The sequence below is a fragment of the Penicillium psychrofluorescens genome, assembly GCF_964197705.1.
Source record: "Penicillium psychrofluorescens genome assembly, chromosome: 1".
Lineage (NCBI taxonomy): Eukaryota > Fungi > Ascomycota > Eurotiomycetes > Eurotiales > Aspergillaceae > Penicillium > Penicillium psychrofluorescens.
The window spans coordinates 2,041,046-2,064,800 of NC_133439.1; the positions used below are offsets into that span (position 1 = coordinate 2,041,046).

A 23,755-nucleotide genomic window follows, 5' to 3' on the forward strand; every position below is an offset into this window, starting at 1 on the left:
GTCCATCGACGGCAGAAGAACTTCTGGAGTTGTGTCGGTCGAGTCCAGATCGCTGCGTGGTTGAGCAGTGCGATGTCACAAGCGAAGAAAGCATTAACGCAAGTTAAGCTATAGCTCTTATTGTCCAAAAACAATCATCTAACTTCTGTTGTAGCACTTTTCTAGCAAGGTTCAAGCAGCCAGCAAAAATGGGATGAGTCCGACAAATATTGTTCTGAATGCTGGTGTGCTCAAATATCCGAACCGAGCAACGGAAATGTATCTGCTGTCTTCGTACCACCCTTGACGAGAATTAACACTGAAATATATAACCCAGATCATATGCGGACTTTGCTCTTCACTTGCACACCAACACAATTGGGCCCGTGATTTGTGCTCGAAAGTTGATTGATTTAGACCTCGAAAGTCCACCCATCAAGGTTGTGTTTATTTCGTCCGATTCTGGGTCTGCTTCGCTTTTTCGAAGCGATGAAGATGGCTTTGCAGCATACGCGGCAAGTAAAGCGGCCCTCAATCAGATGATCAGACATATGGCAGCCGAGCTGGCGCGATGCGAGGGAAAGCGGAATAAGATATGCATTCTTGCTATGCATCCTGGTGAAGTCGAGACGTAGGTCGCGCTTCCTGTATGCATGAGTGTTGCTGATAAAGATGCAGTGATATGGCCAATATCGAACTTGATTGGGAGGTGAAAGGAATGATTCAGGCCGACGAAAGTGTGAAGGACATGCTAAAGGTCATTGGGGAGAAAAACGAGAATGACAGTGGCACATTCTGGTGCTGGAATGGCAAGGTAAGTGATTCACTCCGGATTCACTCCGGATTCTTGATCAACGTAATACTTAATCTAATGATATTCAGACACACCCGTGGTGATTGTAGTAGATGTCTTCGGCTCTGTGTTATTCCTCTGTTGAAGAATTCCGTACCTTGCATATTGTATGAAAACCGAGATATTTGCATAAAGGCGAGAGAAAAATGATATCTAAACTAAGCTCACTATATTGAACCTGGGTCTATCCTGACAGGAATCAGATGGAAAACTTTCATTTCACTGTTTAATACCTGAACAAGAAGGTTCTCCTGTTTTTGTTTGGCAAAAGGGAAAAGATGCAAGAGCTCTTTAGACAGATTTTGAATGTTAAGTCGAGCCTGCAAGGCACCCAAAGAACCGAGCGGTTATCCAACGCCATCCACCCATTTCAAAGAACCCTAACTCCTGAATAGATAGCAACTGGACTAGTGAACGGCAATAAAGTCCATCTATCGGCGGTTTGTAAGATGGTCATCGATCAGGGCATCCTGAGCAGCAACCATCCACCCGAAGCCGGCCCGCTTGATGTGTCCGAGCCACTGGGCCCCCGGAACTCTCCGCAGCTTGTCCAGCCGAGACTTGATCTCTGGCCGATCCAGCAATTGCTGCAATTGCTCTTGTTTCTCCAACCTCACCACTGCCGGCAAGTGCGAGAACTGGATGGCCTCGGACGAGGCCGCCGAAATCGAAGCTACTATGTGCGTCGCGACAGCTTCCGCCGGGATCAGGTCGAACGAGCCCTTCCAGAATCCATCAGGATCGAGGATTGTACCCGAAGCCGTTACTGCGCTCGCAAAATCGTCGATGAGCTTCTTTGGCACATTGTTGTCTGCTTCGCTGCCCTTGGGCATCGTGCGGTAGATGGCAATGGGTATGTCATAGGCTTCTGCCGAGCGTTCAAAGATTCTTTCGCTGGCCCACTTGCTTGCGATGTATCCGTTCTCGCCACTGCTCGCAGGCACCTGGGTTTTGGCTGACGAGGCAGGCACGTCAGATGAGCCACCGAAGACACCGCCGCTTGACATGAAATGGATTGGGATCCGGCGAGGACCCGCAAGCTTGGTCAATTCTCGTGCAGAATGTGTGTTGGTCTTGCAGAGGACCGAGTACGGCTCCCAGAAGGCGCGAGCTGCCGCGCAGTGGATGATGACGTCCGCGTTCGAACTGAGATGTTGGAAATCGACCTGGGAAAGACCCATGCCAGGCTGTGTGATGTCTCCTGGATAAACTACCACTTTCTTGAAAGTACGAAACAGCTCTCGGGGGTTGCGGACGGCGATGCAGTGGATCTTTGCAAATTTGGACGATGCTTCGAGGAGCGGCAGTAGATGACGGCCAAAGTGACCAGTCGCTCCAGTCACAATGACTTCCAGATCTCTCTTGGTTCTTGAGACAGAGCTTTGAGTAGATATTTCAATTTCCGGAGGCGTGGTCTCTGCATCCCAATTGATCGCTCCAGCGGAGGTGGCTTCCGATATTTTTTCCGTCATTTCACGAAGGGTGCTTGCGCCCAAAAGATCAACGAGCGGGACCGAGACATGGAATGTTTCGTGGATTGCTGCAAGAACCTCGACGAGGTGCAAGGAGTTTCCGCCGAGATCGAAAAAGTTGGTGAAAGGGGACCACGCTGCCTGGACCTCATTGGGCAACACTTGGCGCCAGATATCTCTCAGCTTGGTTTCCATTTCATTGAGTTCGCCGTCCTTATCAGCGGTTTGGCTGCCTAGTGAAGGTAAAGGCAACGTCGCGATGGCGGCTCGATCGACCTTTTGATGCACCGTCAATGGTAGACTTTCGAGAGGCACCAAGGCAGCCGGCTTCATGTACTTGGGCAACGGCAAAGATACAATCAATCTCTGCAGATAAGTGGTCTGATCCGATGCGTTTTTGCTGAATGAAGGCGCGAAGACCACATGGGCGATCAGAAACTCGACATCTCCACGAACGGTGCAAACTACGTGAGATAAGTTGCCTTGGGACTCGGTCAAAATGTTGGTCTCGATGTCGCCCAGCTCGATTCGAAGGCCACGGAGCTTGATCTGGGTATCACCAGCAATGCGTCCATGGAAAACGAGGGATCCGTCTTCGGTCAAGTGGCCGCGGTCGCCAGTCTGGTAAACCTTCGTCCACCCGTGACGTTTCTGCTGTTCAGACGCCCACAGGTTGTTTATGAATTTGTCGTCAGTAAGCTTACTGTCGCTAAGGTAGCCCATTGACACACCAGCGCCTCCTATCAATATCTGTCCAGGGATGCCAGGGGGCATAAGCTCCATATTGTTGTCGACCACGTAGATGCCGTAATTAGGCATTGGTCGACCAATCGGGATTTGATCGTTAGTCAAAACACTGCTGTCTTTATACGGCGTCTCAAGCTTGACGGCCGACAACGAGATTTCTGTCGGTCCGTACGAGTTGAAAAGTCGGAGCTGAGGAAGACAAAGGCTGCGAAACTCCTTTCTCAGAGTGTCGGTCATGCGATCTCCACCAGCGAAGGCCCATTTCCAGGTATCGTTGCCCTGCACAGATGAAGCGCCGTGCCTGATCCATGAAGAATATTCGGGTGGCGTGGCTCGCGTGTAAGTGACTTTTTCTTTGGAAATCAGCCTCATGAGCGAGGCAGAGTCTCCTCGCAAGGTGCTGTCAACAACAACAAGGGTTCCACCATTGCAAAGAGCCACGAAGATCTCATCCAACGACATGTCGAAACTCATGGCCGTCTGCTGCAACACGACTTCGCGCTGCACCTTGAAATGGCGGACCAGACCTTCAATACTATTGCGTAAACCGTTATGATGAAGCACAATGCCTTTCGGCGTCCCGGTTGTCCCGCTGGTGAAGAGAATTATGGCGGCTTTGTCGGCCTCCGCACAAATTGGGCCCAAGTTCGAGTTGTTGGCTTGCAGGCCGCCTACATCGATTTGTGTACAGGCCCAGGTAGCTGCTTCAGCCATAGTCGAGGCATCGACTAAGACGGCAGCAGGCGCGCAGGTTTCAACAATCTTCGTCAGGCGCTGAGTTCCTTGCTTGGGGTCAAGAGGGACATATACCGCACCGCTGCGCATTATTGCCAGCGCGGAACAAATCCAGTCGACGGCGGGGGTCTGGAAAACTGCTACCGACGCTCCTGGTAGCACACTCTTATCCTTCAGCGCGAGTTCGATGGCGTTGATCTTGTTGGCCAATTGCTTGTACGTCAACGAATTGCCGCGAGTATCACGGACAGCAACATCATTTTCGTAAGTCTGGATCATCTCATCGATTCGATGGAGCAAGGTCTTTGGCCAATTTTGCTCCAATGACGGACCTTGTCCGAGGCCCACAGCTCTGGAAACCTCTTCGTCTGAGAAAAGCCGTGCTTTTGACGTGACCATTCCAGCATTAGCGGCCAACGTTTTCGACAGCGTGATATAGCTTCGGAGCAACAGCGCTGCAGTATCTTCCGAGTAAAGCGCTCCCTGAACGCCAAAGCTGACGATGACATCGCCAAGGTGATCTTCCAACACATTCATCGTGATATCATACGGTGTCTTGCTGTACGATGTGCTGTTGGCAGGTTGGTCGTGTTTAAACGCTTCCGAGGTCAATTTGTTGGCAGCGCGGTACTCGATAAAGGCTTGAAAGAGCGGGTTGTGGGTTGATGTTCGCGGCACGTTGACATCCTCGAGAATGATGTTGAAAGGCACCTTGGAATGGGCAAGGCCGCCAAAGACTTTGGTGCGCGCTTCCTTCATCATCGCACTGAAAGTTTGCTGTCCGTCGGACTTGAAACGCAGAGGCAAAAGATTGAGCAGGAAGCCCACGACACCCGCATCACCGGAGTCCATGCGATTCGCATCCGCCATGCCGATGCAGATGTCGTTCGCGCCGGTCCAACGGCTCAACAGAGTCTTGTACACCGCCATGTGGAAATGGAACGGCGACACTTTCTCCTTCTTGCACAAGTCCTTTGTCAGCGTAGTCAACTGTTTATCGAGCTTCTGCTGCACGCGACACAAGCTGTAGGTTTTCAGCGGCTGACGCGACATAACGCGCGCAGTAGGCAACAGTGGCAGTACGGGTACGTCGGTGAGCTGAGTCTTCCAGAACTTGCGCTCGCTGCTCATCTTGCCAGACTCCACCTCCTTCCGCTGCTTCGCGGCCCACGCTGGGTACTGCCGTGGAACTGGCGGCAAGGCCGATAGGTATCCCCGTTGCAGCTCGCCGAAGATGATCTCCCAGCTGACGCCGTCGAGCGCGATGTGGTGGTATCCGATGACGAAGTAGAATGCCTCTTCCGAGACCTGGCAGAGAGTGGCACGGAACACGTCTCCGTTCTCAATGTCGTAGACATGGTTCCGCATGCCCTCGTACACGGCTCTCGCATCGTCTTCTCCGGTGGCGGGCCGGTGGTCCATTTCGAAAGCGGACTTCGCCATGATGCCCTGGTAGGCGGTCTCATTCTCAGTGAAGAAGCAGGACCGAAGTGACTCGTGCCGGTTGGTGATGAGAGTAAGAGTCTTTCGCAGGCGCTCGGGGCCGAAACGCCCGTTCATGCGAAAGAAAAAGGTGATATTGGAGGTAGTCGGGTCGTCGGAGTACTGGCGGAGGAACCAGAAGCGTGCTTGGCCGTACGACATGGGTTCCTTACGGACGATTTCCGGGACGAACTTGGGTTTGATCTCCTCAAGTCTGCGAAATTCTTGTGTCAGTCCTGTCATTATTCAAAGCAATGACTGTGAGATATGAGTACAAAGAGGAGATGGGACCAGAGCTGCGAATACGAAAACTTCTAACTCCATTAACGCCGGGAAAGCTCTTGATATATACATCTCGGCTGAGGTTTCTTTGCCATAGGTTGCATGATGGGACTTGCACATCTCACAAGCAGCACTCAGCGTTTGTAGCGGCTTCTTAGGCCATGCAGAGACCGTTTCCGATCTGGCTGTCAATCACACACACACTCGTCGGAGAGCTACTCGGCTCCCCCAACATACTTTCATATCATATTCGCAGCTCTGATTTCACCACCACGATGCATGGACGATAACTCACTTCTCGATCTCAATAAATTCTTCCTTTTCATCCATTGCGGTTGGTGGGGTTTCGGGGGCGACACTCGGCGAGGTCGAACCTGTCATCGAGAGATTCGAAGACGACTTGGAAGAAAGCGTCTGCGGAATCTCCGTGGGTTTCAACAGCTGCACCTCAGCGGAGTCCTTGGCGGTATCCTTGGGCGAGGATTCGAACTTCGACATGAAATCCTCTGGCAGCTTCTCCACAGCATCGTCCACAAGCTCAGCCACTGACGCGCCGCCCAGGATCTTGAGCACCGGCATGTCGACGCCGAGCTCCTGCAGAAACCAGCTGCGAACCTCAACGGCGACAAGCGAGTCCATGCCAAAGTCGATAAGAGGAGTACTGTCGGACATGGCCTCGTCCTCAGAGTGCTCCAAGGCGAACGTCAGCTTGGAAATGAAGGCCGCTAGATAAAAGTTAGCATGCTGAGTCGATGTGACTAGTCGCGCTGTGGACTTACCCTTGACGATAGCGGTGACATCTTCGACGGTCTTGGCGGATTGGAGCTGCGACTTGACGGCGACACGTGCGGCCTTGCCTTCCTTCTCGTCGCCCGTCTCTGCAGCATCGCGAATGTAGTGCGAGAACTTGATGTTGTTGGCCCAGAATACGTCGCTCGTCTCGTCCGACGGCAAGACACGGAGCCCGGTGATGAGCTCCGACGCACGTCCTGAATCGGGACGGCCGGCCATGATCGCCTCGGCCACCAGCTGGTGCAGGTCGGACTCGGACATGGCGAGTGAGACTCGGAAGATCTTGTTGATATCTTTCTCGCTGAGGGAGCCAGACTTCTGCATCTCGCGCTCGACGTAGCCAGCGCCGTGAACGCGAGAGATATCGATGGTGGAGCCGGCCAGGCCGCGCGCCCGCCGCTGCTCAATGACAGCTTTCATGAAGACATTGGCCGCTGAGTATATGCTCTGGCCCGAATTTCCCGAAGTCGCCACGATAGAGCTAAAGCCGATGAACCAATCCAGCGTGTCGTCCGGGAACAAACGGTCCAGGTGCGTGATGCCGGTGACCTTGGGCCCGAACACTGCCTGCAGGTCCGCGAACTCCGAGTTGACGAACAGCTTATCGCGCAGGACGAGCGCTCCGTTGGCCACGCCCGCGATAGGGGGGTACTTAGCCGCGATCTCATCGCGGCACGCGCAAATTGAGTCGAAGTCGGTCACGTCACCAGCGACGCAGCCGACTGTCGCGCCCTTGACGGCACATGTCGCGAGCCAGTCTGGGGAAATCTTGGGCGCGCGGCTGGTCAGCACAACGTGCCTGGCGCCATGGTCGATCATCCAGTCTACAAGAGACTGTCCCAGATCACCGGCCAAACCCACCATCCAGTATGTCTTGCCGCCCTCGAAGATGTTGCAGCGCGAGTCGATGGGCTCAATCACGCACGCAGCCGTCGACTCCTGGTGCCAGTCAATGACGGTGAAGAGGTCACACTTGTCTCCTGCGGCGATTAAGCTGCTCAGCGCGTGCGGTTCCATGGAAACAGCCCCCAGGGTCTCAACAGCTTTCGTCGAGACGAAGTCGCGCACTTTCTGAAGTAGCTGGGCGACCTTTTCGAGGCTGTCCCCTCTCAATGGAAGCGATTCCTTGGACAGCAGGTCGGTCTTGTCGCCGCATTCGCAGCGTTGGGACTTGACCTCGGCGATGCGATGACCGAGTGCGCTCGTGCCCTGCGCGTCCGACAAGTCTAAAAAGAGATCCAAGTCCCTCGGAAGCGATCGCTCTAGTGTACGACGGGCGATGCGCGGGTGGAGGTAGATCCAACCGGCCTCTTCCCGCCGGGACTCGTCGGTGGTGGTGAAAAAGGCGCGGGACCCGGTGCTTTCGGACAGGAGCTGAAGCAAGCGGGCAATCATGGGTGAGGGCTCGTGCAGGAGGAGGGTGCTACCGGAGTGCATGCGGGCCCAGATCTGCGAGCTGTAAAGGTACGCAGCCACGACGGTCATATATTGCCCTTCGGTGTAGGGTCCCAGATCCGCTGCGATGGTGCAGGATCTCGGCACCGTAAGGATTGAAGAGTTCTCGCCGCTGAGCACGAGAACCTTGTCTCCCGATTTCGTGTTCGTTCCCAACGCGACGTTGACCAACGCGGCACTCGTTCGGATAACTGGGAGGAGGGAATGGTCCACGTTGACCGTCACGCTATCTTCAGCGGCCACAATGGTCTTTCCGGCATCATGGAGGGAGTACCGCGACTCGATATCAATCCACTCTAGCTGGACCACGGATGCCGTGGGATCAACGTCGTTGGTGAGCATCCGCTTGGCCGAGTTATACCGACTGTTGGCCTCCTGGTCGGGCAGGAGACGTTGAATCTTCATTTCGCCGTGCTCGAACTTGAGCTCCGGTTCCGACGTCCAGAGCAGGTCCTTAGGCACGGGTGAACTCTGCCACATGGTGAAAAGCTGTAAGCGCAGGACAGCCTCCGCTATCATGGATGCGGACAGGTCCTTCAGTACGGGCACCTCGAGCATCTGGAGGCGCATCTGCATGAGCTCGATTGGGATCGAGCGGTGCAGGCCGACCATGGCCCCCGCGTAGGGCTGCTCCCTTTCCGCACCGCTGGTCACCCACAGCACGCAGCGGGACTCGGAGAGCAGGTTTTTGAATATGTTCCAGCGTGTCTCGGTGATGTCCTTGAAGATGGGCGAGTCAATATCGGCCAGACTGACAATGGTGGCGCCGGTTGGGATGGGCATTGTGTCCAACTCGTCGATGCTTGACACCAGGGTCAGGTTCTCAGTGCGTGGCTCGAGCATGCTTTCGAGGTCCTCCATCAGGTTTGACGTCTCGAGAGACTCGCCCCCGAGCAGGATGAGGTCCTTGATGGGAATCTGGTCGGGGCGGCTAATCAGCGGCCGGCGCAACAGCTGGACATCCTCGTCGACGGCCTGCGCCGCGAAGATGGACACGATGAAGGTTCCCGGGTCGAGCAGCGGTGTGTGTGTCTCGATTCCAGCGAAGCCGGCCTTCTTGAGCACCACGTTCCACTGCTTCAGTGGGATGGTCGGGGCGAAGCGGCGGCCGTCGTCGACGCCGACCCACCAGCCGGGCAGGCCACCCATAGTCAACCCCTCGGCCATGGCGTCCTGCATGACGATCTCCAACACTACGAGGTAGCCGCCCGGCTTGAGGAGGCGGCGCGCGTTCTTGAGCGTCTCAACTAGGGGCGCCGTCGCGTGGAGCACATTGGATGCGATAACCACGTCGTACGACGCCTCCTTGTAGCCCTGTGTTGTCGGGTCCTTGGTGATGTCTAGCGTGCTGAACACCATGCGGTCAGCGTAGGCACGGAAATCCTCGCGCGCCTTGCCGAAGAAGCCCGTGGAGATGTCCGTGTAGGTGTAGCTCCGGAACGCGCGACCCAGCTTGTCAAAGATGTTGCGAGTGGCGCCGCCGGTGCCAGCGCCAATCTCAAGGATGTCACAATGCGGGTGGCGGTATGCGATCTGGGCCATCAGATTGGAGATGTTGCGGTTTGCCGTGTGCAGGCCCATGGCGTTCTGGTAGTAGTCGTCGAGGTAGCCGTCCTTGGTCATAACCTCGAGGATAGTGATGTCGCCGCGCATGACGCTCACAATGTTCTCGCCCACTGCCCGCATGATGTTCAAGTCCGCGTCGTGGCCGTACGACTCCACGATGGGCAAGATCCGCTCGCGCGTGTCGTCGAACCACTCCAGCGTCCCATGTGGGTGCTTGCCCGCCCGCACCACCTCCTCCATGTGCTCGGCGAAGTCGAGCAGAGCGCGGTGGTGGTCCGGCAGCGCGGGCCGTTCCGCCGCCCCGATCTCGCGGTTCAGGCTCCGCAACCAGAAGAAGGCGGCTCGCTCACAATCAGCAGCCTTCTGCTTCTCCCAGGCAGTGGCTCGGCGGCCTTCGGCGGCGCGCACGCCGTCAGGGCGGTCGAAGCCCCAGGTCACGCGGCTGAAGAGGCCGCGGTCGTCGACCGCAGTCGCGGGGGTGAATGGCACGAAACCGAGCCCGTCTATCTCGATGCACTTGTGCACGCCGTCAGCACTGATCAGGTTCACATCGCCTGTGATGTGGTTTGGGCGCGATGCCGTGATCATGCTATCGAAGACGACATCCTCAGGGAGGTTGGCGCCGCATAGCGACGGCACGAGCGTAACGCGATGAATGCCAGTCGGGACGTGCATGGCCCAGAGGCGGGCGTCGCCGGGGGCACTGAAGGCAGCGAAGAGCGTCTGCAGCGACGTATCGAGCATGCCTGGGTGGAAGAGCAGAGGGCGAGCCGCGTCGTCCTCGGCTGGGCGAGCGATGGTGCCCGAGGCATAGCCTAGGTGACGCCGCAGCGATGAAAGCCCCTTGAAGGGGCCGGTGTAGCCGTAGCCCAGCTCGCTCATGGCGCCGTAGAAGTGGTCGATGTCGACGCTGGCCATGTCGCCCATGTATGCCTCGCGCGAGGCGAGTACGTCAGGTCTCTCGGGGCCCAGATTCACGCGCACCTGGCCCGACGCATTGACAGCGAGGTCAGACGACTCGCGGCTGACGAGGGAAAAGGAAGTGAAGTTGGCGGTGATGAGATTGGCTCCCTCGCCGTCGTCCACCACCTGCGTCATGCTAACCACGACCTCGGTGCCGACCGATTCATCGATGGCGATGGCCTTGGAGATGACGAGATCGCATAGCTCGATCGACTCCACCGCGCGGCCCGCCGCTAGCTCTACGGCAGCTTCCATGGCTAGCGCGATGTACCCGGTCCCTGGGAATACGACCTGCCCCTGGAGCGCGTGGCCGGCCAGCCACGGGATCTCGCGCGGCTTTAGAATGTTCTTCCAGCGCATTTCCTCAGCGGTGCCGTCGGGAAGGCGCTTCCCCAGCAGCCGGTGCACGTTGGCGTCGCCGGTGCGGAATTGGCGTCCGTACCGCGACTCAGTCCAGTACGTGCGTGTGTGGTCCCAGTCGTAGAGGGGCAGGTCTTTGATCATCGCGAGGGATGCGGGCGTCGCACCGCAGTACGTTTGCTGCAGCGCCCTCCAGTTGACGCCTGCGACGCCAAGGTGTCGCCAGATGGCGCCGAGGGCGGAGGCGACGGCATCGACATCGTCCTTGCCGCGGGATAGCACGCCCACGTACGGCACCTCTTTGTTGGCCGTCTCTTGGTACGTCTGGGTCGCGGGGCCCTTAAGGGCGGGATGGGGGCCTACCTCGAGGCCGAGGGCGAAAGAGCCAAAGGCCTCGGTGGCCTGCGTCAGCGCCTGGGAGAAGAGCACTGTGTTGGCCATGTTCTCGACCCAGTAGCTGTCCATGAGAGACTCATCGCCGGCCGCAATTCGCGCGCCGTCCCGCACGCTGGAGAACCACACTGGGTCATTCTCGGCAGGTTGGAGCACCTGGACGTTGCAAGCACGTAGTGAGGCGAGGTACGGCTCAGCACAGGGCCGCATGTGGTGCGAGTGATAGGCAGTGTCGACCTTGAGCTTCCGGGCGAACTTGTTCTCGCTGTCAAGCGCGGCCTGGGCCTCGTCAATCGCGTCAACGTCGCCTGATAGTGTCACGCTCGACGATGAGTTGCTGGCCGCGACCGCAAGCCGGTTCTCGAAGTCCTCGAGCTCGACCAGCTCGCGCGCGTCCTCTAGCGACGTCCCGACAGCCATCATCGCGCCCTTCTTACCCCCCTCACCAGACGCCGCACGCGCGTGTACCCCGCGGTAGTATGCCACTCGAATGGCGTCACTGGCGCTTAGGAACCCTGCTGTGTACGCCGCTGCGATCTCTCCCGACGAGTGACCCACCACGGCCCGGAACGTCACGCCCGCGGCCCGCAACAGGTCCACTAGCACTATCTGCACCGCCGTGCAAAGCGGCTGCGAGATCGCCGCCTCACCCAGCCGGCTCGCGGTCCCAGTCGCCGACAGCTCATCCAGGAGCGACCAGGCAGGCCGGTCGGCTGCCGGCAGCGACGCAAGCGACGCGTCAAGAGCGTTGAGCGTCTGTCGTGCAGAGGCGTAGGCTTCAATGAGCTTGAGACCCATCTGGGGCCACTGGGCACCCTGGCCGGTGAAGACGCCAAGCATAGTGGCCGGCGCAGCCGCGGACTGTACGCCGACGGGTGTATTCTTCTCGCCGGCCTCCTTGAGTGCGGACTCGATGCTTGAAATCAGAGACTCGACGCCCGAGGCGGGGAAGGACGCCTTGGAGGCAAGGGCCGATCGCTTTTGGGTGAGGGTGTAGCGCAAGTCGTCGAGAGCAAGCATGTGGTTCGACTTGAGGAAGTCCACCATCGAACCCAAGCGCGCTTTGAGGGAGCTCTCCGAGTTAGCGGAGAAGACAAACGGAACGAGAGACAGCAAGTCTCCACTCTTCTTGGGTTGGCCGGAGGACGGCTTGCTGGGTTCGTAACTTTCCAGGATGGCGTGGGCATTGCTCCCGCCGAAGCCAAAGCTATTCACCGAGGCGCGGCGGGGGACGCCCTCTGGCAGCTCCGGCCAGGGCTGGGCCTCGTTCAAGATGCGCAAGTGCCGATAAAAAGGCCGGACGGCATCACTGAGGTTGTTAAACAGCAGGTTTGGCGGCAGTGTCTTGTTCTTGATGGCTAGGTACGCTTTCAGGATTCCGGCCAGACCCGCGGTGCCCTCAGTGTGGCCGATGACCGTCTTCGCCGACCCGACGTACAGTGTGTCGCCCCGGCCAGCCGAGTCGAAGAAGGAGGTGTCGAGTGCCGAGGCTTCCTGGGGATCGCCAGCCGGCGTGCCCGTTCCGTGCGCCTCGAAGTACTGGCATCGCTCAAGCGGGTTCAGGGGGTCGAGCCCGGCGCGGGCGTACGTGTCACGGATCATAGCCGTCTGCGCCACGCCGCTCGGCATTGTGATGCCCTTGGTGCGGCCGTCCTGGTTAGCGCCCGTCTCGCGGATGATGCACTCGACGTGGTCGCCATCGGCTAGGGCCTGGCTCAGCGTCTTCAGCACGACGGCCGCGACGCCGTCGCCGCGCGCATAGCCATCGGCGTCGGCGTCCCACATGCGCGACCGCCCCGTGGGCGACAGCATATTCAAGTTGCTCTCCGACACGTAGGGCAGCGGGTCCAGGATTAGGTTGGTGCCGGCCGCGATGGCAACCTTTGAGTGGCCCAACCGGAGTACCTGGACCGCCTGGTGCATGGCAATCAGGCTGGACGAGCAGGCTGTGTCGATGGTCATGCACGCGCCGTGCCAGTCAAAGAAGTACGATACACGGCTCGAGGCATTGCTGGCAGCCACGCCCGTCGCGCCGTACGTGGGGATGTAGTCGAAGTCCCGGCTGGAGATGGCCGAGTAGTCGTTGCACATGAGGCCGACGTAAACGGCCGTGTCAGAGCCCTGCAGCTCCTCTATCGTGAGGCCCGCGTCCTCCATCCCCTCGTACACCACCTCGAGCAGCTGGCGATGTTGCGGGTCCATCGGATCCGCCTCGGTCGGATTCGTGTTAAAGAAAGGGGCGTCGAAGTGCTTGACATTCTTATCAGAGAGAAAATAGGACTCCAGCACGTTGGTGCTGCCATGATGTGCTCCCTCCGGATGATAGAAGGCCTCGATGTTGAAGCGATCTTTTGGGATTGAGGTCGCCACGGTGCGCGGGCTGCGCAGAAGCTCCCACAGCTTGGATGGCCGATCCGATTCCCCAGGGAATCGGCACCCGGCACCAACGATGGCGATTGGTTCGTTCAGATAAGCAGACATGTCTAATCAAGGTGGGAATACAAGGAAGGAAGGTAAGGGTATGTATGTCTGACGAATGGGATAAAAAATATGTTGAACGAAGAAAGATACAGCAGGAAGGAGGGTAGGTGGGTAGTCTTCATTTACCCTGCTCTGATGATGATCTAGGTAGGTAGATATAGTCATATCTCCGCGTGCAATAATCCCCGATATCAATCCCCCATTTTCTCTCTAGAACTATTTCTGGAACCCTGATCCGAAACACGGGCTAGGTTTACAACCCCTGCTCGCCTGCACTTATTAGCGGAGAGTAACAACGGGGTTGCCATAACGGTAAGGGCCCGCACTATCCTCAGTGGCTTGGCAATGAGGATGAAGTTATTGCTCCTGAAGGTCCCCGATGAGAATTTGGCCCCGGGGCGGGCAGTCTTGGCATCACTGACAAAGTCGCCGTGCTTAAGGTACGGGGACGTGCATATAAGCATTGGGGCCGCCCGAAAAGTGGGCTCAGCCTCAGCCGCCACGTGGGACTCCCGCGATCCGCTTCGTTGGATCTACTAGTGTCACCCTTACGTGAATACCTTGTTTGCACAAACACACGATAAGGAAAAATCTAAAATAAATCTATATATAGCAGTTTTGCATCGAAAATTACATCGCCGTTGGCTCGGGAACGTCAATTCTGGCAAGCGGAGGATCTACGGCTGACCCGCATATAGATGAAGCGTTTCAGATCGGGTAGCTGACGACTACCAACCTACTTATCCATCCACCTGCCGCCGTTTTTGGATCCCAACGTACGAATAAAATTCTTAGGAACTATAAACATGGCCAACAATCATTGCTGTCAGATTCATCGTTCTCCGAGCTCAAGGGTTGCCTATTTTGTGCTCGAGGCTTACTGCAGCCAAGCTAACGAATCAGCCAGGATGAGGTCCAAATGTCGCCGGCTTGACACGGCCCCCAACTTACACGTTTTCCCAAAGTCGCCGGTCCGGACGAGGCTGCACTGGATCGACTAGAGCATCCAAGCCTCCGGGATAGGGGGCGACCGGTTGCAGTAATTACCAACACAAATGATTTTTTGAAAGCCATATCTCAAAGTTATACGAACCCCGAAACACTAACTTAGGGATCTAGACTATAGACTAATTTTTTGCCCGAAATCTGTTTCCGGCGCAGCAGCTCCATGCCGTCGAGCACCCCCTGCAGCCCCCCCGGCATCGGCTGCAAAGGATGGGTCCTAATCCTGCCCTCGTCCAGCAGTCTCTGTGCTGTCTGGAACAGTCTCACTCCAAACGCCTTGGCATCGGGATCTCCAGGTCTGCCGAACGGCTCTCTCCATCCAATGTCTTTGCCCAACAGCGTGGGGCCTAGCACCCACGCCGGTTCCACGTTGGATCGTGTATGCAGCCAGGATGGATAAGGCTCGAGCGCGGTGTACCGGCCGCCGAGTCGCCCAATGCACTCATAGCAGAACTGCATTGTTTCGATCTCCGAGATGCAGTCCAGGACGTATTTCAGCGAGTTCCGCGTGTGCTTGCGGATGTCGGCGGCGGCGGTCGGCGAGCGGTAGTCAAAGACCGCCTCTGCGCCGAACGACCGCACGAGCTCAAAGTTATGAGGTGAGCACGTCGCGATGGGCCGCAGTCCAGACCTGAGGAGACGCCGTCAGCATTGTGCGCACGATCTCATCTGCATTGACTGGTTGGAACCATTTCCAGGCGAGGGGAGACCCACAACTTCAGCAATTGGATGGCCAATGTGCCCGTCGCCGTGCTGCCTCCGTACACAAGCACGGATCGAGGCGTCTGCGCCGGCTCGTCCGGGTATCCAGGCACGCGCATGATGTGGAAGAGAGCGAGGCCGATGGTCGAGATCCCGCTCCCCAGCGCCGCCCCCTCGGCGAAGCTCATCGCTGGTGGCAGCCGGAGCGTGACGTGATCCGTCGCGCCGACGTATTGTGCGAAGGCGCCCACGCGTGGCGTCAGCGAGTGCATCCCCTGCACCGCACCGCACACGCGGTCCCCCACCGCCAGCGACCCGGCCGGTGTCACGACCCCACGGCCAACCGCCAGAACAGTGCCCGCGAAGTCCATGCCCGCGATCGCGCCCGGCGTACCCAGCGAGCCTGACATCTTAGTGTCGACGGGGTTCAGGCCCACGACGTGGTTCTGCACGAGAATCATGTCGTCGGCCAGCTCTGAGGGGAGCGGGACATCGGAGCAGACGCCGATGTCACCGTTGGGGAGCCCTACGATGGCCGTCTGCAAGCGGGGGAAAGCGTCCATCCCATTATTTTTCCCCCCTCTTTTAGTGTAATGATATTCTGGGCTCTAAGGCGCGTTTGCTGATTCGATAGATGGATCTTTGCTGATGTTTCTGCCGTGTCAAGGGTGTCTGTCTTGAATATATGCACCAGCTTCTTCTAGGAGAGGAAGGCTGAGGAAAATTGCCGTCGGAAGGAGTTCGCATCCTTGCGTTATTCGTAGCCCTCGGTGAGGTGAAGCGGATTTCGCCCCTACACGGGGCTGATACGGGATCTACGACAAGTTGCCGCCCCTATTATATTTAGGAAAGTCGCCGGCTTGCTGAGTGATGGGTCAACCAATCACGGGAGGGTCTATCGTTGAGCATAGCGAGGGGATTCTTAGGCTATGTCCTCTATTGCCAGTTATTTTGCTTGATGTTGTGAATTATAACACGCCTAAAATCTCATTTCTGGTCCCTAAGCGACGTACTCGAAACTGTCGAGATGATGAAAGCTATAGACTGGCAGAGATACGCTGCTGGCGGCACACGCCTCGCTTTGCAGCGGGGGATGTGGGCTTTTCAGAATGTGCTAATCCCATCTCTCATTACCAAATATGTTTTCGCGAATCCCGTCTATGGCTCTAGGCTCCTGGTACTTGCCATTGGCCTTTTCGTGTATCTCATCTGGCGTTGCATGTACACGTTCATTCTATACCCAACATACTTGACGCCCTTCAGGCACCTTCCTACACCCAAGGTATGTGACCTCCCATGACCAGCAGCTCTCTTGCTGACCATGTTAGGGTCGCCGAACATGGCTATGGGGCAACCTGGAGCCTCATTTTGCGGAGCCGGCAGGCATGGCCGCCCGCCGCATCGCCGAGAGCACGCCTAACGACGGCCTGCTCCGCTACTACGGCTTTCTGAGCCAGGAGCGCATCATGTTGACCACGCCCCAGTACTTCAGCGAGGTGCTGGTGCAGAAGGGGTACGAGTATCCCAAGTCGTTCCTACTCAAGTACGCTATCTCACGCGTCACGGGCGAGGGCCTTGGATACACCGAGGGCGACCTGCACCGCCGCCAGCGCAAGAATCTCATGCCCGCTTTCTCGTACCGCCATATCAAGGATCTGTACCCGGCATTCTGGCGGAAGGGCCAAGAGATGGCGGACCGGCTCACCCCATTCGCGGCGTCGGGCGCGCCGGTCACCATCCGCGAGTGGGCCAGCCGGGTGACGCTGGACATCATGGGCGAGACGGGCATGGCGCTCGACTTCGGCTCGCTGCATGATCCAGACAATGCGCTCGTCTCGGTGTACAAGCGGATGCTAGCGCCGCCGCCGCCCAATTTTCGCTACTTCGCGCAGCTGGGCAACTTCGTGAACCCAGCGCTACTGCAGCGGCTGCCGCTGCCGCGCAACCGCATGATCGCCGAGGGCGCGGCCTACCTCCGCGGCGTGACGCGCGACATCATCGCGCGGAAGCGGGAGGTACTGGCAGAGGGGAGTGATAACGGCGACGTGGACATCGTGGGCGTCGCACTCCGTAGCGGCGGCTTCGACGACGAGGACCTCGTTAGCCACATGATGACCTTTTTGGCCGCCGGCCATGAGACCACATCCACGGCCTTCCAGTGGCTCATCTGGGTCCTGTGCAAGCATCCAGAGGTGCAGGCGCGCCTGCGTGAGGAGGTCCGCCGTGAACTAGGCGCGTTCTTTTCCTCATCCTCTTCTCCTGCATCTACTTCTAGCCCAGACGCCGCCGCCGTGGACGCCCTCCCCTACCTCAAGGCCGTCTGCAACGAAGTCCTGCGGCACCACCCGCCCACGCCCATGACCACCCGCGAGGCTATGTCAGATGGCCGCGTCGGCGACACCTTCGTCCCCCGCGGTACGACTCTGGTCGTCCCCTCCGAGGCCACTAACCACGACCCGACGCTCTGGGGGCCCGACGCCGCAGCGTTCAACCCGGACCGCTGGATGGCGCCGGGGCAGGCCAACAGCGGTGGTGCCCGCAGCAACTACGCTATGATGACATTCATCCACGGGCCGCGCAGCTGCATCGGCGCGAACTTCACGAGGAGCGAGCTCGCGTGCTTGGCTGCAGTGTTCGTGGGCCGCTTTGTCGTCGAGCTAGTGGATCCGGAGCAGCCGCTTGAGTACGACAATTCGGTCACCGTGGCGCCAAAGGGGGGAGTCCAGGTCAAGATCCGGAGTGTGTAACAGATAAAGGACGTGGTCGCGCTTAGGTTTTATGATTAGGTGAGAAATGAGCCATGTTCGGGAATCCACCAGTGTAGTTGGGCATCAATCAAAGATGTATAGACTTGGTGGTATCAATTAATATTAACCAACGCCGGGGAGATTTATCTGTCACCACAAAAGTTTTACGCCTCTACGCCCCTTCCCATCCGCTCTAACAACGCCCCCAACCCTTCCTCTTTCTCTCTCACAGCCCCCAAGGTCGCCTCGACCGCCGTCGCCATTTTCCCCCATTCCTCCTCCGCTGCCTCCCCTCTGTCTGCTTCCTGCCTATCGTACCCCATAACGCATCGCCGTACCGCCCGCCGCACCCGCCGTAACATCTGCGCCACGACGTATAGTTGCACGGCCGTGTTCAGGTCGTTCGGGCCCGACACGCGGAAGGATCCGATCGAGAACATTGGGAAGGGTACTTCTTCTTCTTGTTCCTGTTCGCGGTGCTGTTGTGGCTGTGGTCGATCATCGTCCTCGTGCTGTTGCCGCGTGTAAGGATCACTGGTCCACGTGGGGGGAGGGCAATGATGCTCCCCGTTGGCAGCGGACGGGGCGGCTAGCGAGGAGGACCAGGGACTCGTGCGCCGTGAGGTGGAAGCGGTGCTGCTGCCAGTGGAAGCAGTAGCTGGAGTGAAGGACGAGGGCAGCGAGGCCGAAGAAGAGCTAAAAGGCGAGGAACTGGTGCAACTTGGATCCGCGGAGGCGATACGTTTCCCACGACCACCGTCACGTCCGCCGCCGCTGTTGATGCCGCTGCTGTGGGACCTATCACTCCTCTCGTGCAGCAGCAGCAGCCGCTGACTGGCGCTCAGCAGGCCAGCGTACACGTCTAGCAGACGCAGGTAGCAGCTTAGGACCTGCAGCGCGGTCGCGATGTCCAGCGGCGCGCCGGCTGGGGACAGTGACGGCGCGAGGCAACACAGCAGGTCGACAAGGGTGTGCGTCGCGCCGAAGACCTCATCGTAGCGGGTCACGGCGCCCCTTGGCCGGGGCTGATGCGGTAGCGAAGGGGACTGAGGCGGGCCGGCCGTGGCGGGGGCAGCGTCGGGTCGGGGGTCATGGAGCTTCGCGAGGGACTGATACAGGTCTATTTGAAGAATGGAGAGCTGGTGCAGGGCCTGTCCGTGGCGCTCATCGGAAAGGGCACAGGTAGGGGGGAAAGGCTCGTTGATGTCGTTGTCGGCGGAGTCGGTCATGCATACGTTGGATGATGAAGCCGGATGGACGCAGGCCGGAACAGTGGGCTCGGTCATCATTGTCTCGAGGCCCGGGAAGGCGGAGCCTGGAGGGGCGCTGCCCTTCGAAGACGGAAGGTGAAACATATCCATGTCGTCGTTGCCGAAGCCGGATGCTGCTAAGCTGAGGAACGGCTCCGCAGGATTGATATTCAAGCCTAGGACTGCTTTAATGAGCCTGACTACACTCAAAGCTGCACTCGCATGCGGCATGTATGGGAAAGTAAAGGGGAGGGGACGTACTCTGTGAGTTCGGGGGATGGTGGCCGAACGCTAGGTTCTGGGTCTTTAGATCGTAGTATGCCGACCCGCTGGAGGTCGGGAAGCCACTGAGTAGTGTCCGCTCCGACGGTGATGAGAAGGCCATCATTGGGCCCTCCTGAAAGGCCGGGTGCATTGGCGGCCTTGATACGTCCAATGCTGTTTGTCTATCCTCAGAGACAGCCGAGGACCGTTCGTAGTTCGTCCCATAGCGGTCTGGCATGGCTGCCCTCCGCGCTCGATGCGTAGACTCGGCGCGCGAGGAAGAAGCAACTAGACTGGCAGAGTGAGCTCGCCCAGACTCATTCTTCCTTGGTCGACCCATCCGGAGCGGGGCACTGTAGGTACACTGGATCTGCAGGCGGAGACACCGTTTGCAATCGACTGACCCGAGATCCCGCTGGCAGGCCTGTTTGAGATAGCGGCACTTGTCGCACGTCGATCGGGTCGGCGGCTTCTGGGCATCGGTTGCTGCCATGGTAGGACACACTGTAGAGTGTGAAGCCAGAAGTGGTCCTGGCTCAGCGCTCGGCCAAGCAGGAGGGCTAACTTGGCAGACAGGAGGCTGGGAGTGCTCCAACCCTCTCCGCCCTGAGCGGGAGTTGCAATCCATCGACAATTCATCAGAAACAAGGGTGCCTTGTCCGTGGCTGACGGGATGAGTTGTTTTTTTTGGGGCGGAGAAGGCGTGCGACCCCTTTATGCGGGCCGTTAATCGAGCGGTTCTCGTTCAAGCTGAGACTCACGCCAAACTATGCTCGTGGAATCCCCACAAGAGATGCCAAGCGAGGCTGCATGACCGAGTCAGCTGAAACTGGGGCCGAGTCCAGTGCTTGTCCAAGTAAGCGTGTGTACCAGCAAGTGGGTGGACCATCTAACCAATCGATTTACATACTAGACCACCCCTGCCGAGCATTTTGGTGATTCAGCCTGCGAATAGGGGGAGACGGTGGATGGTCGAAATGAGCAAGTTGCTGCGTGGGGGCAAGATCGTCTTGGGGGCCACCTGAGCCTCCTAGAATATTGGCTCGAATGAATTACTAGCTTCAACTTGGATTAGTACATTACTTTGGCTTGAGAATCTTGGTAATCTGATTGGCATGAGGACGCTAGTTTGGAGATCCTGTAGGACGCTGGTCGTAGATTATACTCTCGTGGCGTTTCGAAGGAAGTACGCTAAGCACAAGGCGACCTCGGATGCCGGGGGGAAGGAAGATCGGCCACGTGACATATAGAGCCCTATAAAGATGCTTGATAGGAAAGAAGAGAACAAAGTGGCCAAGAAATGGGTTGCAACATAGACCAGCAACGTATCCTCCAACCCTAAATAGCAAGAACCGAGCAGTCGAAAATGGTGTCGTCCTAACGCGAGACCCTGAATCCCCTAATTTTCACATCTACTCAACCACATGATCCTACGTCCCGCCTCACCGAGAATTTGTACGACGTGTACATGGTGTACAGCCGGTCCGCACCCCAGATTGTTTCCGCCTCGCGTTGCCATTCTGGGTGGCTGATCGCGTCCGTCCAGTCCTGCATTTGCAGCGAGATGGCCGCGTGAGACGGGATGTCGCCTTCGCCCTGCGAGCGTTTTCGCTTGAGTGCGCCTGTTTCTCAACCAAGAGCGCATCAGCCTTTCATTTTCACTATGTTTCTAACACACGAGAGACTCACCTTCGGGCTGCTCCCAGGTCACAGTGTGCAGCGCCTCCTGATTCGTGTACAGGTCGAGTTTGATGCCAGAGTGGTTGTTGGCCAGTGTCGCTACAGGCGCTGCGTGCATGTCCCACGGCTGCCGGCGATTGACCAGGAAGGTGTCGTCAAGGGGCTCGGAGGGCGCGCGCGGCCGCGACCAGTAGTCAAAGGTCGAATTTGGGGGGTTGCCCTTGATGTCGCCGGTCGGGATGCCGTGCTCATCCGCATCAAGCCGCATCCCCGAAAAAGGCAGGTGCAGCGAGTGGTCGCGGAGCCGGGTCGAGGACTCCTCGGCGGGGTCGGAGGACGAGGAGGGACTGAGAAAGCCGCCGAGGTTCCAGAAGACTTGTTGGCTTAAACTGATGGGGAAAGCGGCCACTAGGGGCGTGACGCCGTATGCGATGCGCCATTCATAGGGAGTCAAGGTGTGGGTGAGGCTAAACAGGGTGTCCCGTCAGACATCCCCCAATTCGAGAGAATCATTTGACTAACCTTGCCGCTGCCCGCCCAGGGAACCCATTGTTGCCGCGGTCGAAAACGACAAACGTGATGCTGTTCTTCGTTTTCGCCGCCGGATAAAGCGTCATCTGTCCCCAGCCTTTGTTACCACCGTGTAGCGTGGATTTCCCATCGCGGTGATTCTTTGAGGGATAGTGATTCTGTCCGTTGAGCTCGAACTCGCCATTGCTGATGACACCGGCATATCTGCCAATTGCACCATTCAGCGTGTGCGGACCCGGGTATGTCTCGTACAGCGACGAGTTGTCGAAGCCCAGCACCACGTCCAGCTCCCGGCAGTTGGTGTCGTTGATCCAGAGGTTCGCGAGCGCGCCACCCTTCCGTACGAAGGCAAGTCGGATGCCTTCGGACTCGATGATATATTTGCCGGACGCGTCTGGCGGGAGCAACGCGCCCATGATGGAGAATGGATTGATACCATCGCCTCCGAGGATCGAGAGGAAGACCTTCTTGAGGATTGTGCCGCCGAACATCGAGATTTCAGAAGCGTTGTGATGGTTGGAAGGAAGACACCAATGAGCCAGGCCTCTTTTGCTGTTTCTCTTCCGAGCTGCCCTACGCTCCTAGGTTAGCGTCACGATGGCCCCTGCTGGTATGGTATATTTAGCCGTCCTCGGTGGGGTCCGCATAGTGGAGCCCGCGGGCCGCTTACCCACGTGGCGGATACGGCGACTTTAACCATAAATAGAATAAGAGGACTAGGATCGACGTGGCGCGGCGACTTTGGGATATGACAAGGTTTCATAAACTGCAGTCAGCTTGCAAGCTGCAGTGGGCATCCACTACGTTCGTACCAATGGTTGTAGCAACGAGGATGAATGGATGAATTGATTCTAGACGTAGTCTCTCCCGATACTATCGATCAATGATCCTCCTTCAAGTACGTCGCCATGAACCTCTCCAGCATATGCTCCTCCACTGTGAGGACCTTCTCTCCGTCCCGGACCTCCCCGTCGAGAGGCGCTAGCTTCGCGTCGACGTTACCGTTAAAGAAGAATGGCAGACTGTAGCGGTGGATGTCGCCCGTGGGCGCTACTACACGGTGGACGGTGCTCTTATACTCGCCCCGTGTCCAGCGCTGCAGCATGTCGCCGATGTTCACGACGTAGGCATCCGGGTTTGGCTGCACATCGATCCAAGACTCGCCGTGCTGGACCTGCAGCCCGCTGTGCTTGTCCTGCAGCAGCAGCGTCAGCGCGCCGAAGTCCGTGTGCGAGCCCGAGCCCAGGCCCGGTCCAGAGTTGACGGGCGGGTAATGCTTGGGACTGAGCAGGGCGATGGGTGTTCCGGATAGGAAATGGTCGAAGACATGTGGGCCGTACGGCATACCGGCGGCGACGATGGCGAACATGGTATCGACCACCGGGCGGAGCTCGGCAAGGTAGCGGTCGACTGGCTCGCGGAAGACGGAGAAGGGCTGGCTAGAAGGCGGCAACCAACGATTAGGACCCATGAAGTGAGGATGGGCCTTTGCCATGTCGTCGTCCTTTGGCACGTCGACGAGACCGATGTAATATCCCTAGAAGCGGGTTCGTGAATTTTGTGGACTTGTAGATGGACTGCCCCTGACGAACATACCTCTTTGAAGTCTCCTCCCTCGCCCCGTGTCTGCTCCTGCGAGTGCATCAACTCGTAACCTCGACCACACGATCCGGGCTGCGATCGGTCGACTGTCTGCTTTGTCTCAAGCGGGAGTTCAAAGAAAGACGCGGCACCGTGGAGCACGTCTTCTTGCGCTTGGCGAGACACGCCATGCCCGACTATCTGGAAGAAGCCGTACGTGGTGCACGCAGCGCGCACAGCCTCGATAACTTTTTGGGCCTCGGCCGAGGAAGGGTCCCTTCGAAAAGGTGCGATGTCGATGGTGGGGATGGAGAGTGTCATCTTTGTTCTAGTCGGTCTCTGCGATCGTGTCGGGACTGCGCGGCGTGATATTTTACAAGTAGATATTTTACAGACACACGTTGCAAGGCTAGTTCTCCGCGTGCGATCCATAAT

The 23,755-nt window shown here is 57.8% G+C and overlaps 6 protein-coding genes across 6 annotated transcripts; 1 reads left to right on the forward strand and 5 right to left on the reverse strand.

Moving 5' to 3' along the window:
• Window positions 1-1,263: 1,263 nt before the first annotated feature.
• Window positions 1,264-13,560, reverse strand: PFLUO_LOCUS764 (putative Hybrid PKS-NRPS biosynthetic cluster; the record flags this gene model as incomplete). Its single annotated transcript, XM_073785344.1, has 3 exons — window positions 1,264-5,482; window positions 5,846-6,275; window positions 6,330-13,560. 3 exons carry the CDS (start codon window positions 13,558-13,560, stop codon window positions 1,264-1,266), a joined length of 11,880 nt encoding a protein of 3,959 aa, XP_073634860.1.
• A 1,107-nt stretch (window positions 13,561-14,667) lies between these two features.
• On the reverse strand, window positions 14,668-15,830 carry PFLUO_LOCUS765 (putative secondary metabolism biosynthetic enzyme; the record flags this gene model as incomplete). Its single annotated transcript, XM_073785355.1, has 2 exons — window positions 14,668-15,196; window positions 15,280-15,830. 2 exons carry the CDS (start codon window positions 15,828-15,830, stop codon window positions 14,668-14,670), a joined length of 1,080 nt encoding a protein of 359 aa, XP_073634861.1.
• A 656-nt stretch (window positions 15,831-16,486) lies between these two features.
• On the forward strand, window positions 16,487-18,014 carry PFLUO_LOCUS766 (uncharacterized protein; the record flags this gene model as incomplete). Its single annotated transcript, XM_073785366.1, has 3 exons — window positions 16,487-16,494; window positions 16,531-16,549; window positions 16,596-18,014. The coding sequence occupies 3 exons, from the start codon at window positions 16,487-16,489 to the stop codon at window positions 18,012-18,014; spliced, it is 1,446 nt and encodes a 481-aa protein (XP_073634862.1).
• A 164-nt stretch (window positions 18,015-18,178) lies between these two features.
• On the reverse strand, window positions 18,179-20,021 carry PFLUO_LOCUS767 (uncharacterized protein; the record flags this gene model as incomplete). Its single annotated transcript, XM_073785377.1, has 2 exons — window positions 18,179-19,476; window positions 19,526-20,021. 2 exons carry the CDS (start codon window positions 20,019-20,021, stop codon window positions 18,179-18,181), a joined length of 1,794 nt encoding a protein of 597 aa, XP_073634863.1.
• Window positions 20,022-20,944: 923 nt separating this feature from the next.
• On the reverse strand, window positions 20,945-22,230 carry PFLUO_LOCUS768 (uncharacterized protein; the record flags this gene model as incomplete). Its single annotated transcript, XM_073785388.1, has 3 exons — window positions 20,945-21,150; window positions 21,218-21,675; window positions 21,731-22,230. The coding sequence occupies 3 exons, from the start codon at window positions 22,228-22,230 to the stop codon at window positions 20,945-20,947; spliced, it is 1,164 nt and encodes a 387-aa protein (XP_073634864.1).
• A 389-nt stretch (window positions 22,231-22,619) lies between these two features.
• PFLUO_LOCUS769 (uncharacterized protein) lies at window positions 22,620-23,641 on the reverse strand (the record flags this gene model as incomplete). Its single annotated transcript, XM_073785399.1, has 2 exons — window positions 22,620-23,276; window positions 23,336-23,641. The coding sequence occupies 2 exons, from the start codon at window positions 23,639-23,641 to the stop codon at window positions 22,620-22,622; spliced, it is 963 nt and encodes a 320-aa protein (XP_073634865.1).
• Between the last annotated feature and the right edge of the window lie 114 nt (window positions 23,642-23,755).